At 42.6% G+C, this 12,950-nt stretch overlaps 1 protein-coding gene across 3 annotated transcripts in view; it reads right to left on the reverse strand.

Annotated features, from left to right (window-relative positions):
• Positions 1–12,950, reverse strand: part of LOC124012838 (engulfment and cell motility protein 1) — a 161,811-nt gene that overhangs the window by 89,303 nt on the left and 59,558 nt on the right. For 2 of the 3 annotated variants that reach the window (XM_046326832.1, XM_046326831.1), the window contains exons 7-14: positions 12,784–12,819; positions 8,578–8,677; positions 7,454–7,605; positions 6,153–6,231; positions 3,417–3,458; positions 2,922–2,972; positions 2,553–2,675; positions 1,635–1,763 (exon numbers count right to left, since the gene is read on the reverse strand). In XM_046326832.1, the coding sequence (XP_046182788.1) occupies positions 1,635–1,763; positions 2,553–2,675; positions 2,922–2,972; positions 3,417–3,458; positions 6,153–6,231; positions 7,454–7,605; positions 8,578–8,677; positions 12,784–12,819 (712 nt within the window). The remainder of the gene's footprint in view (positions 1–1,634; positions 1,764–2,552; positions 2,676–2,921; positions 2,973–3,416; positions 3,459–6,152; positions 6,232–7,453; positions 7,606–8,577; positions 8,678–12,783; positions 12,820–12,950) is intronic. The other variant, XM_046326833.1, reaches the window with a different exon arrangement.

Genomic DNA, 12,950 nt, shown 5'->3' on the forward strand with positions numbered 1-12,950 from the left:
CAGAAGGTTTGCGTGTTCCTGAAGAATGTGAGTTTCTGCATAGTTGTGTTATCACATCAAAGACACACAGGGTTGGATTCAGCTGCCATGTCATCCCCTTATCTGACAGTGTCCCAAGTCCTCTTTCTTCTAGTTTAGGGAAAGAGCTCCACTACTGAGGAACATGTCTTGCCTATGGGTCTGCTGTACTGAGACCAAAACTAATCTAGTTAGTCCAACAGCTGAAGTTTTGGGGATGCAGAGTGTCATGACTGTCCTGTGAGGATCACAATGGGTCAGATAAGCTAAGGCAGTGGCTGACAATAACCAGACCCTCTCCCACCCACAAAGGGGGGGAGGGAACTGTGTGGGGTTTGACAACTGCACACCCGGTTGTAAATTTAAGAAGGAGAGAACTCTCTCTACCCTTTAGTATCAACCAAATTAATGCCTTTGTCTAGGGAGACTTTTGCCTGCCCAAAACTCTGAACGCCCAAAAAGTGAATATTGGAACAATATTTTTAACAGAAGGACGTGGGGAATGGTCAGTGGGTAGATGTAGAAAACTAATGTCATATTGTGTGTTATTAAAAACTGTATGTACCAAATACTGTAACTTGGAAAGGATACTCCCTGTATCTGTCAAGCTTTCATTCAATATGTTGTGAAGATAAAAATGTGATTTTAGTTTTCTAATAAGATACTTGTTTTTGAGAATACTTTGCACAGTAACTAGCCACGCCCAGAGTGAGGTCAGAAAAGTGTGTCAGTGTGATGGAACCGCCCTTTTCGACCAGAGTGCTTAAAAGGACTGGCTAAGAATGAACATATCAGACCAGAACATTGCCTGGTTGCTGCTGTGCATGTAAAGTGGTCTGAATCCTGAATAATCAACACGAGGTATAGGCTAGAAGTTCACTTCCTAGACAAATCACTGGTACGGCTGATTAGCTGCTAGATATCGAGAAAAGTGAACATACTGCACTGCAAACCAGCCCTGCTACGAGTCTCAAATCACTGTATGCTCCTAGTCTCATCCCAGAGGGAAACCGTCGACACGGCTGGCTAACAATCATCCTATGAGCATCATTTCTGCACATTCAAGAAGGTTACGACCGTTGAGAATGACACGACAAGATGAAACCTAGTTTCTTGAAGCTCAGTCGCGGTTGTGTGTGTGCGTGTGTGTATAACTTACAATGAAACCTAGTTTCTTGAAGCCCAGTCGCGGTTGTGTGTGTGCGTGTGTGTATAACTTACAATGAAACCTAGTTTCTTGAAGCCCAGTCGCGGTTGTGTGTGTGCGTGTGTGTATAACTTACAATGAAACCTAGTTTCTTGAAGCCCAGTCGCGGTTGTGTGTGGGCGTGTGTGTATAACTTACAATGGCGTGTGTGTATAACTTACAATGAAACCTAGTTTCTTGAAGCCCAGTCGCGGTTGTGTGTGGGCGTGTGTGTATAACTTACAATGAAACCTAGTTTCTTGAAGCCCAGTCGCGGTTGTGTGTGTGCGTGTGTGTATAACTTACAATGAAACCTAGTTTCTTGAAGCCCAGTCGCGGTTGTGTGTGTGCGTGTGTGTATAACTTACAATGAAACCTAGTTTCTTGAAGCCCAGTCGCGGTTGTGTGTGTGCGTGTGTGTATAACTTACAATGAAACCTAGTTTCTTGTAGTCACGAGTGTACATGGACTTCCTCTTCTCGATGCTGCCACTGTTGTTCGGCTCACATTCCACATCGAACGCAATCCGGCGCAGCTCAAAGATGATGTCTCTTTGGGCCTAGGCAGATAGAAGAGGACAAAAACATTAAGATATACACTGAGTATACAAAACATTAACTCTTTCCATGACAGACTGCCCTGATGAAAGCTATGATCCCTTATTGGTGTCATTTGCTAAATCCACTTCAAATCAATGTAGAGCAAGGGGAGGAAACAAGTTAAAGAAGGATTTTTAGCCTGGAGACAATTGAGACATGGATTGTGTATGAGCTCCATTCAGATGGCGAATGAGCAATACAAAATACTTAAGTGTCTTTGAACAGGGTATGGTAGTATTGCCAGACGCACCACTTTGTGTCAAGAATTACAATGCTACTGGGTTTTTCACACTCAACAATATTCCATGTGTATTAAGAATGGTCCACCACCCAAAGTACACCCTGTCAACTTGAGACAACTGTGGGAAGTATTGGAGTCAACAAGGGCCAGCATCCCTGTGGAACACTTTTGACACCTTGTAGTGTCCATGCCCCGACGCATTGAGGCTATTCTCAATATGAGGAAGGTGTTCCTAATGTTTGATATACATCAAAATTGGCAAATCATTAGATGACATAGGCATTATTCCAAGGTAACTATCCTTACATAGTACTTCCACATTTCACTGATAATTCTCAGGTAGAGAGAGAACGTGCTAATCTCTTATACTCTTGGGAAAACCTATAAAAAGGGTGCTTCGAACAAAACAATAGATTCATTTGTGGATATTTCACTGGTAAATACTATTTTATAAGGCCTATGTGCCCAACAGCTCTCGAGGGACATCGAGTTGAGAGGCCTATTGTACCTGGTCCTGAGGGTCCATCTTGGTCATCATGCGGTCCTCTAAGAGGTTAAAGGTCAGAACCTGCAGCACGTACAGCTGGTGGGCCATCTCATCATTGATTGGCTTAGGGCTCCGGATCACGTTCTAGAGGAGAGAGGGAGAAGAAGAAAGAGCAAAGGAAATAAATTAACAGGGATATAGAGAGTGAAGAGAGAAAGAGGGAGAGAAAAGAGATTAAAGGAGATGGGGCGAAGGGGGCGAGAAAAGGGAGAGGGGGCGAGGAAAAGGAGAGAACCAGAAGGAGCAACAGAGAGACGAGAGAGAGAGAGAGAGAGAAACAAGTGATGCAGAGGAGAGGTACAGATGGAGGGGATTACTGGAAACACTTACACTTAATATGATGGAACGCAGCTGCTTCTGGGCTAGAATGTGGGCCATCTCCTACACATACAGAGACAGACAGAGGGGAAAAAGGGAGAAAGAGAGAAAGGAAGATGAAAAGAAGAGCAAGAAAGAAAGGGAGAGCGAGGATAGAGAACAGGATAAGTAAAAAGAGAGAATGACCGAAAGGAAGAGAGAATGTGAGAGAGGGAGAGGGAGAAAGTGAGCACACAGTTACATTATGATGTACATACCCTTACACAGAAAACAAATTGTTCTTTCAGGAAGCTCTATATCAGAATAAAAGTGGATTATGTGCCCAAAATATCAATGTTCTTCACTGAGACACCATGAACTTCTCTAGACTATAAAGTGTCTCCGAGTCTACGCTGGATGAGCTAGACTTCCCAGCCAGGTGGTGGTTGATATAAGGCCGGGACATTTTAATGACACACTTAATCTGCTAGAGAGGCTACAGAAGGTCGCTAATCAAAGTACACTTACTGTCAGAGGACAATCAAGGATGTTCACACTGCTCTCATCAAACTACCATTACGAGTGCAGTGAGGAAAGAAGAGTCAGAGGTAAAAAAAGAAGAGGGTGATTGGAGACAGAAAAGAGGCAGGAAGGTATATGTCAGATAGTGGTGCAGGCAGCAACTCTTGTAACAAGGCAGACTGTCAGCAACATTAAGAGACTTGACACTTAAAAACACAAAGCCAAACCTTTTTGTTCCCATTAACTTGTGGCCAACTGCTGTTTCAGTCTGTCACCCTGCAAGTGAGATGATGCTCTAGTCTAACATATGCTGGCCTTCCTCTATGGCTTTACAACACAGACAGGTCATGTATGTAGTAGTCAGTCTAAAACAGGGTCAAACTCATTCCATTCAGAGTGGCTGCAATTTAGTTTTTTAATTTCAATTAAGACCAAGACAACCAGGTGAGGGGAGTTCCTTACTAATTAGAGACCTTAATTGTTTAATCAAGTACAAAGGAGGAGCGAAATCCCACAGACACCAGTGACCCTCCGTGGAATGAGTTTGACACTTGGTCTAAAAAGGTAAACTACTGGATTGGTTTACACCTGCAACAATACACCTCAACGTCTACTTCCTCAGTAACACTTTATGATCGTATTGATGAATAACCCTTTATAAATGCTAACAAATCTTTAGAAATGATTGTAAATGTTTGCAAATCTTATAAATGATAATACCTTGTAAGACTTACCATGCTGATACATGTTTCTAAATGTTAATAAAATGAAATAGTATTTATTAGTGTATGAATCACATTACAAATGCATATTCATTAGTTGTTATATAGTTACCACTTCCTTCAGTAGTCTATAGCTGCAACAAAGACGCACCATTGCTCAATACACGTCAACATTTTTTTGTGGAAAAATATTAAATGATAAAAATGTTAAACTAATTTGAGCATGGGTCATTTTTTATCTTCCACCTAATGTGCTGCAAAGGAAGGGAGATGAGTGTGTATCAGGCATCTTTAACCCCGTTCCACTCTATTGGGTGGACCCATTTCTGATGACAGCTAGGCTTCGTCTGATTGGCTCAGAGCCCAGTGCGTAATAGGCAAGCCCACGGAGCAGAACGGTGGGTGATGTCATCAGAGCTGAGAGAGATGAGAGTGTGTGATCCTAGTCCCTTCATAGCACACAACTTTCTACCAGGGCCCATAGGGCTTTGGTCAAAAGTAGTGTACTACATAGGGAATATGGTGCCATTTAGGATAGAGAGGACAGGGGTCCTGCTTGGCTAGGCAGTGTTATGATGCTCATCGATATTCAGGACAAAGGTATAGAGGGACAGTGATCGCCCCATATGAAGACGTATTACTGCACCGTTTAAGGCAAGGACGACAGGGGCACACAAGGATACGAACAGACAGGGACACACTAGAATGAACAAAAACATGCAAACACAAGACTATAATGTACATACACCCACAGTCTTGTTCAGCTAACCTTGTGGGGACACACAATTCAGTCCCATTCAAAATCTTATTTTACCTAACCTTAACCCTCACTTCTAACTCAAATCCTAAACCGAATTCTAACCCCAACACCAATTCTAACTGTAACCCTCCTCCTTGCTTCCCGGTGGGAACCACACATGCAGAGCTCATCCGTTCACCTACTCTGCGTCTCTCAAAAACATGGCGGTTGGAGCCAAAAATCTCAAATTTGGATTTCCACTGGTCTAATGTCCATTGCTCGTGTATCTTGGCCCAAGCAAGTCTCTTCTTATTATTGGTGTCCTTTAGTTGTGGTTTCTTTGCAGCAATTTGACCATGAAGGCCTGATTCACTCAGTCTCCTCTGAACAGTTGATGTTGAGATGTGTCTGTTACTTGAACTCTGTGAAGCATTTATTATTTTAACTGCATTTATTTGTAGTTCAATCTAATGAACTTATCCTCTTCAGTAGATGTAACTTCCTTTCCTGTAGCAGTCCTCATGAGAGACAGTTTCATCATAGCACTTGATGGTTTTTGTGACTGCACTTGAAGAAACTTTCAACGTTCTTGATATTTTCCGGATGAACTGAACTTCATGTCGTTTCTCTTTGCTTATTGGAGCTGTTCTTGCCATTATATGGACATTGTATTTGACCAAATAGGGCCATCTTCTGTATAGCAACCCTCCCTTGTCACAACACAACTGATTGGCTCAAACGCATTAAGAAGGAAAGAATCACCACAAATTAACTTTTAACAAGGCACACCTGTTAATTGAAATGCAATCCAGGTGACTACCTCATGAAGCTGGTTGAGAGAATGCCAAGAGTGCGCAAAGCTGTCAAGGCAAAGGGTGGCTACTTTGAAGCATCTCAAATATAAAATATATTTGGATTTAACACTTTTTTGGTTACTACATGATTCCATATGTGTTATTTCATAGTGTTGATGTCTTCACTATTATTCTACAATGTGGAAAATAGTCAAAATAAAGAAAAATCCCTAAATGAGTAGGTGTGTCCAAACTTTTGACTGGTACTGTATGTATGTATGTATGTATGTATGTATGTATGTATGTATGTATGTATGTATGTATGTATGTATGTATGTATGTATGTATGTATGTATGTATGTATGTATGTATGTATGTATGTATGTATGTATGTATGTATGTATGTATGTATGCATGCATGCATGCATGCATACAGAGATAGATATAGAGATAGATAGTTCTATCTATCTGAGTGTGTGTAACCTACCTGTCTCTTGTCTTCCGGGGCCTTGAGGAACAAGGCGTTAATCACAGCGATGGTGTATGTCTGAATGTCCTGATCAGTCCTGTCATTAGATGGATAACACATAACCATGCTGTTCAGAACCAATCACACACTACAGGTACAGAGATACTGTTAGATGCTTCCCAAATGGCACCCTATTCCCTACATAGTGCACTACTTTTGACCAGAGTTCCATGGGCCCTGGTCAAAAGTAGTCCACTATATAGGGAATAGGGTGCCACTTGGGACACATCCATTGTATTTATCTGCCATGTTTCTCAAAAGGGTTACTTTACTTCCCTGGTCTTTCTGTTAAAAGGATCCACCTCCTTTTTTCAATTTTTGCCTAAAATGACAAACTCAAATCTAACTGTCTGTAGCTCAGGCCCTGAAGCAAAGAATGCATATTCTTGGTACCATTTGAAAGGAAACACTTTGAAGTTTGTGTTAATGTGAAAGGAATGTAGAAGAATATAACATTATAAATCCAATAAAAGCTAGTACAAAGAAATAACTTATTTTGTATTTTTTTGCACCATCATCTTTGAAATGCAAGAGAAAGGCCATAATGTATTATTCCAGCCGAGGTGTGATTTAGATTTTGGCCACTAGATGGCAGTAGTGTATGTGCAAAGTTTTAGACTGATCCAATGAACCATTGTATTTCCGTTAAAGATTTTGTATCAAGACTTCCCAAATGTGCTTAATTTGTTTATTAATAATTTTTCATGTTTAAAAATGTGCACTCTCCTCAAACAATAGCATGGTATTATTTCACTGTAATAGCTACTGTAAATTGGACAGTGCAGTCCACTGCAAATATCAGATATGTCTATGTCCTAGAAAATGTTCTTGTTACTTACAACCTCATGCTAACCTACGTTAGCTCAAACGGTCCCGTGGACGGGACACCAATCCCAAAGAAGTGTTAAGAGTACTTCCAATCATGGACACTGGAGAGTTTAAGTTAATTAAATCAATAGAGATAACATGGATGAAACAGTTACCCCACTACTAGTCTTTGTATCAAGCATCTAAGAGTAGGAGTGCTGATCTAGGATCAGTCTTGCCTTTTAAATCATGAGGTAAAAGGTTATATGGACATGTGGGGACCTGATACTAGTTCAGCACTCCTTCTCTGAGACACTGAATAAGGCCGCAAATGTATTTAGTAAAATCTTGCTATAGGTTAGTGTTTTACGGTAATCTGATCCTAGATCTGCAGTTAGGGACAACGTTTATCTGTGGTATATAACATAGATGACTGTGCGCCTCTCACTCACCCCTGCAGATGGGGTATAAGCTGTCCGATTGTGATCTCTTGCGCCACCTTCTGGTAGAGGTCCTGACTGTTGAGCACCATGGACTCCAGGATGGCCAGAGACCGCTGCAGCACAGCCGTGTCCATGGCTGACTTGTTCACGTAACCTGCAATCTGCGACAGATAGGAGGGGTGGTTTAACTGAATTCAAGACAGACATCCTGAATAAAACCATAGGTATCATTATGCAGAGGTTATGGGAGCTCTACCTAAGACCTAGACAGCCTGAATAAAACCATAGGTATCATTATGCAGAGGTTATGGGAGCTCTACCTAAGACCTAGACAGCCTGAATAAAACCATAGGTATCATTATGCAGAGGTTATGGGAGCTCTACCTAAGACCTAGACATCCTGAATAAAACCATAGGTATCATTATGCAGAGGTTATGGGAGCTCTACCTAAGACCTAGACATCCTGAATAAAACCATAGGTATCATTATGCAGAGGTTATGGGAGCTCTACCTAAGACCTAGACATCCTGAATAAAACCATAGGTATCATTATGCAGAGGTTATGGGAGCTCTACCTAAGACCTAGACAGCCTGAATAAAACCATAGGTATCATTATGCAGAGGTTATGGGAGCTCTACCTAAGACAGCCTGAATAAAACCATAGGTATCTAGACATCCTGAATAAAACCATAGGTATCATTATGCAGAGGTTATGGGAGCTCTACCTAAGACCTAGACAGCCTGAATAAAACCATAGGTATCATTATGCAGAGGTTATGGGAGCTCTACCTAAGACCTAGACATCCTGAATAAAACCATAGGTATCATTATGCAGAGGTTATGGGAGCTCTACCTCTTATACATTTATAGAACGTTTACAAACACAATACAACATCCTCCTTGTAGCCGCAAGAAGTCTCAAGGACTAGAAGTCTCAAGGACTAGAAGTCTCAAGGTCTAGAAGCCTCAAGGACTAGAAGCCTCAAGGACTAGAAGCCTCAAGGACTAGAAGCCTCAAGGACTAGAAGCCTCAAGGACTAGAAGCCTCAAGGACAGTTTTCATGGACATGTTTTAAACAAACAGTTAAACCAGTTTACAATGTTGTAAACAGTTTGTGAGCAGACGGGCACCTTTTTGATGAAGGCAACAGAGAAGGTATCCCAGGAGACGATGCCGTGGTCCATGAGCTCCACGAACGCCGTCAGCGTGAACGACAATAAGTCGCCAAAACTGGAACACAACAACAACAGCCAATAGAAACATCTCTGCCACTGACACCGACACACACGTACAGCTGCACAGCGCAAAGCAGCCAATAGCCTTGGTCTCAGGGAGAGGAGAGAGGAGGGGAAAGGAGAGAAGCCACAGCCAGGTATGCTGAAGTCACAGAACGGTGAGGAGCTTTACTGCGGTCCCTGATGGGGCAGACAGATGACTCAGTCCTTCAGGAACAACAGGAGGCGCCAGAGAGCCAGTCAGAGCCAGAAAGCACAAGGCAGCAGAGCTACGGAGCATTCATTCAATAATCATTCTCATGCAATTACATTGATGTTAGTAGAGACGAGTCAACATCACAGTAGGGCCGTGCGAGGCTACTTCCTGGAAGATAATTATCCAATGGTCTGAATACAACGTGTTTCAATCTATTATGTTCAATCCCTCCCATAGAAGTTCACAGGAATATGATTCGCCTACATAAATCTCACAGAAATATTCAAATGACAGGAAGACTATGTCAAATAAATGCTGTTTTTTTTTTTTTTTACATTTTCTGAATTACGTAACTGTGATTACAGTCATATCATAAACCTGAAATATAACTCAGTGACCTTCATCTCTTGATATGATGTGGGAAATATTGTAAATACTGCTCCCTGCAGTCCGATTTTATTAGTGCTTCGTAATTTAATAAAGTTGGCCAATAGTCTCCAATGCATGACTTGAAAGTAATCTTCAAAGTTTAAAGAAAACTAAACATGTCATATGTAACTTCATATGTACAAACCCATTTTATCAACACATACAATTAGATTTTGTTTTACTTAGGCAGAAAAAAAAATCTACTAAATATGTAAACCCTGTCTAAGAAATATTTGGTTAATAAGACACTGGCAGAACAGGCGTCTCACAGGCTTGGCAACAGAGGGACAAGCAATTAACACATTGGGTTAATAACAGAACAGACAACATAATGGCTCACATCTCAGACACACCCATTAGTAATGATTCATTAGTAGTACCCAGTCCACAGTTAGACTGGGGTGAGTAAGCATTTTCACATGACAGTGGGCATGACGTGATGTGTGAAATTATCATGTTAATATAATAAATGGTTCTTCTAAAATGACAATTCTCGAACACCATAGACCTGTTCACTCTAAAGAAGTTAATAATGCCAGAATGACGTGCTGACGAGACGTCAGAGTGTTGCCTAACAGAATGACATGCTGACGAGACGTCAGAGTGTTGCCTAACAGAATGACATGCTGACGAGACGTCAGAGTGTTGCCTAACAGAATGACATGCTGACGAGACGTCAGAGTGTTGCCTAACAGAATGACATGCTGACGAGACGTCAGAGTGTTGCCTAACAGAATGACATGCTGACGAGACGTCAGAGTGTTGCCTAACAGAATGACATGCTGACGAGACGTCAGAGTGTTGCCTAACAGAATGACATGCTGACGAGACGTCAGAGTGTTGCCTAACAGAATGACATGCTGACGAGACGTCAGAGTGTTGCCTAACAGAATGACATGCTGACGAGACGTCAGAGTGTTGCCTAACAGAATGACATGCTGACGAGACGTCAGAGTGTTGCCTAACAGAATGACATGCTGACATGAGTGTTGCTGAATGACATGCTGACGTCAGAGTGTTGCCTAACAGAATGACATGCTGACGAGACGTCAGAGTGTTGCCTAACAGAATGACATGCTGACGAGACGTCAGAGTGTTGCCTAACAGAATGACATGCTGACGAGACGTCAGAGTGTTGCCTAACAGAATGACATGCTGCGAGACGTCAGAGTGTTGCCTAACAGAATGACATGCTGACGAGACGTCAGAGTGTTGCCTAACAGAATGACATGCTGACGAGACGTCAGAGTGTTGCCTAACAGAATGACATGCTGACGAGACGTCAGAGTGTTGCCTAACAGAATGACATGCTGACGAGACGTCAGAGTGTTGCCTAACAGAATGACATGCTGACGAGACGTCAGAGTGTTGCCTAACAGAATGACATGCTGACGAGACGTCAGAGTGTTGCCTAACAGAATGACATGCTGACGAGACGTCAGAGTGTTGCCTAACAGAATGACATGCTGACGAGACGTCAGAGTGTTGCCTAACAGAATGACATGCTGACGAGACGTCAGAGTGTTGCCTAACAGAATGACATGCTGACGAGACGTCAGAGTGTTGCGTCAGAGTGTTGCCTAACAGAATGACATGCTGACGAGACGTCAGAGTGTTGCCTAACAGAATGACATGCTGACGAGACGTCAGAGTGTTGCCTAACAGAATGACATGCTGACGAGACGTCAGAGTGTTGCCTAACAGAATGACATGCTGACGAGACGTCAGAGTGTTGCCTAACAGAATGACATGCTGACGAGACGTCAGAGTGTTGCCTAACAGAATGACATGCTGACGAGACGTCAGAGTGTTGCCTAACAGAATGACATGCTGACGAGACGTCAGAGTGTTGCCTAACAGAATGACATGCTGACGAGACGTCAGAGTGTTGCCTAACAGAATGACATGCTGACGAGACGTCAGAGTGTTGCCTAACAGAATGACATGCTGACGAGACGTCAGAGTGTTGCCTAACAGAATGACATGCTGACGAGACGTCAGAGTGTTGCCTAACAGAATGACATGCTGAGAGACGTGAGTGTTGCCTAACAGAATGACATGCTGACGAGACGTCAGAGTGTTGCCTAACAGAATGACATGCTGACGAGACGTCAGAGTGTTGCCTAACAGAATGACATGCTGACGAGACGTCAGAGTGTTGCCTAACAGAATGACATGCTGACGAGACGTCAGAGTGTTGCCTAACAGAATGACATGCTGACGAGACGTCAGAGTGTTGCCATAACAGAATGACATGCTGACGAGACGTCAGAGTGTTGCCTAACAGAATGACATGCTGACGAGACGTCAGAGTGTTGCCTAACAGAATGACATGCTGACGAGACGTCAGAGTGTTGCCTAACAGAATGACATGCTGACGAGACGTCAGAATGTTGCCTAACAGAATGACATGCTGACGAGACGTCAGAGTGTTGCCTAACAGAATGACATGCTGACGAGACGTCAGAGTGTTGCCTAACAGAATGACATGCTGACGAGACGTCAGAGTGTTGCCTAACAGAATGACATGCTGACGAGACGTCAGAGTGTTGCCTAACAGAATGACATGCTGACGAGACGTCAGAGTGTTGCCTAACAGAATGACATGCTGACGAGACGTCAGAGTGTTGCCTAACAGAATGACATGCTGACGAGACGTCAGAGTGTTGCCTAACAGAATGACATGCTGACGAGACGTCAGAGTGTTGCCTAACAGAATGACGTCGCTACAGGATGAGTATGTATGGTGTTGAGGACGGAGAACGACAGAATATTCATGTAAAGGACTGCCGTGAGACATCAATGACCACCCACCACCACCCAACATTAAAAGTTCAACATGTGGGGGTGTATTAATTAGTGCAAAACGTAGCAAAAATAATACAAAAATTGCAATTAAAACTAGTGTTTTTAAAATCGGACAAGTTCAGGTAGGTACCTCCCTGTTTCAGCCCGTTTAGTTTCTGTTTGGTTACTAGTGAATACACCCCTGAACACCATTGTTATAAGTTTAGGAGGAGCACCAAGAATCCAAGAAGAAGAATCTCTGAATTTGGACTGTGGGTTTCTTTATGGATCGTTGTCATGGTGCTCTTAAAAAACAACATCCCACGTGAAACAAGAGACTGTAGCTTCAGTTCCCTTTCAACCTCAAATTGCCAAAAAGCACAATAAGAGAAGAAAGATGTTTCAGTTACATGGAACACAGAATATGCGTTCCAAATGGCACACTATTCACTAAAAATAGTGCAGTATATCAGGAACAAGGTGCCATTTGGAACATAGCCAGAGAAAAACAAAAGAAACAAGTTTGATTTGAAGATGAAAGCCAGCGACGGCGACCATGTTGTTTCCCAGTTTAATAGAAACACCAGGGCCCGAGTTTTAATCATGCAGACTCAGTTGCCGGGTAGATTAGAGGGAAGAGTACAAAGCCAGCCAGGGTATCTGACTGGGGAGGGGAAGGGAGGGCTTACCATGGCTTCATTATCTTCTGTAGTTTCTGATAGCGTCTGCAAAGATTTAAGAAACTTTTGTGTCAGGGGAGAACACAATGACCACAGAAGAAGGTGCTCAAGTTATTATTATTATAGTGGAGAGAGAGGTTACAGTTAGACAATAGAACACATTGCCCAGGTGTGTG

This window comes from Oncorhynchus gorbuscha, linkage group LG24 (genome assembly GCF_021184085.1).
Source record: "Oncorhynchus gorbuscha isolate QuinsamMale2020 ecotype Even-year linkage group LG24, OgorEven_v1.0, whole genome shotgun sequence".
Classification (NCBI taxonomy): Eukaryota; Metazoa; Chordata; class Actinopteri; order Salmoniformes; family Salmonidae; genus Oncorhynchus; species Oncorhynchus gorbuscha.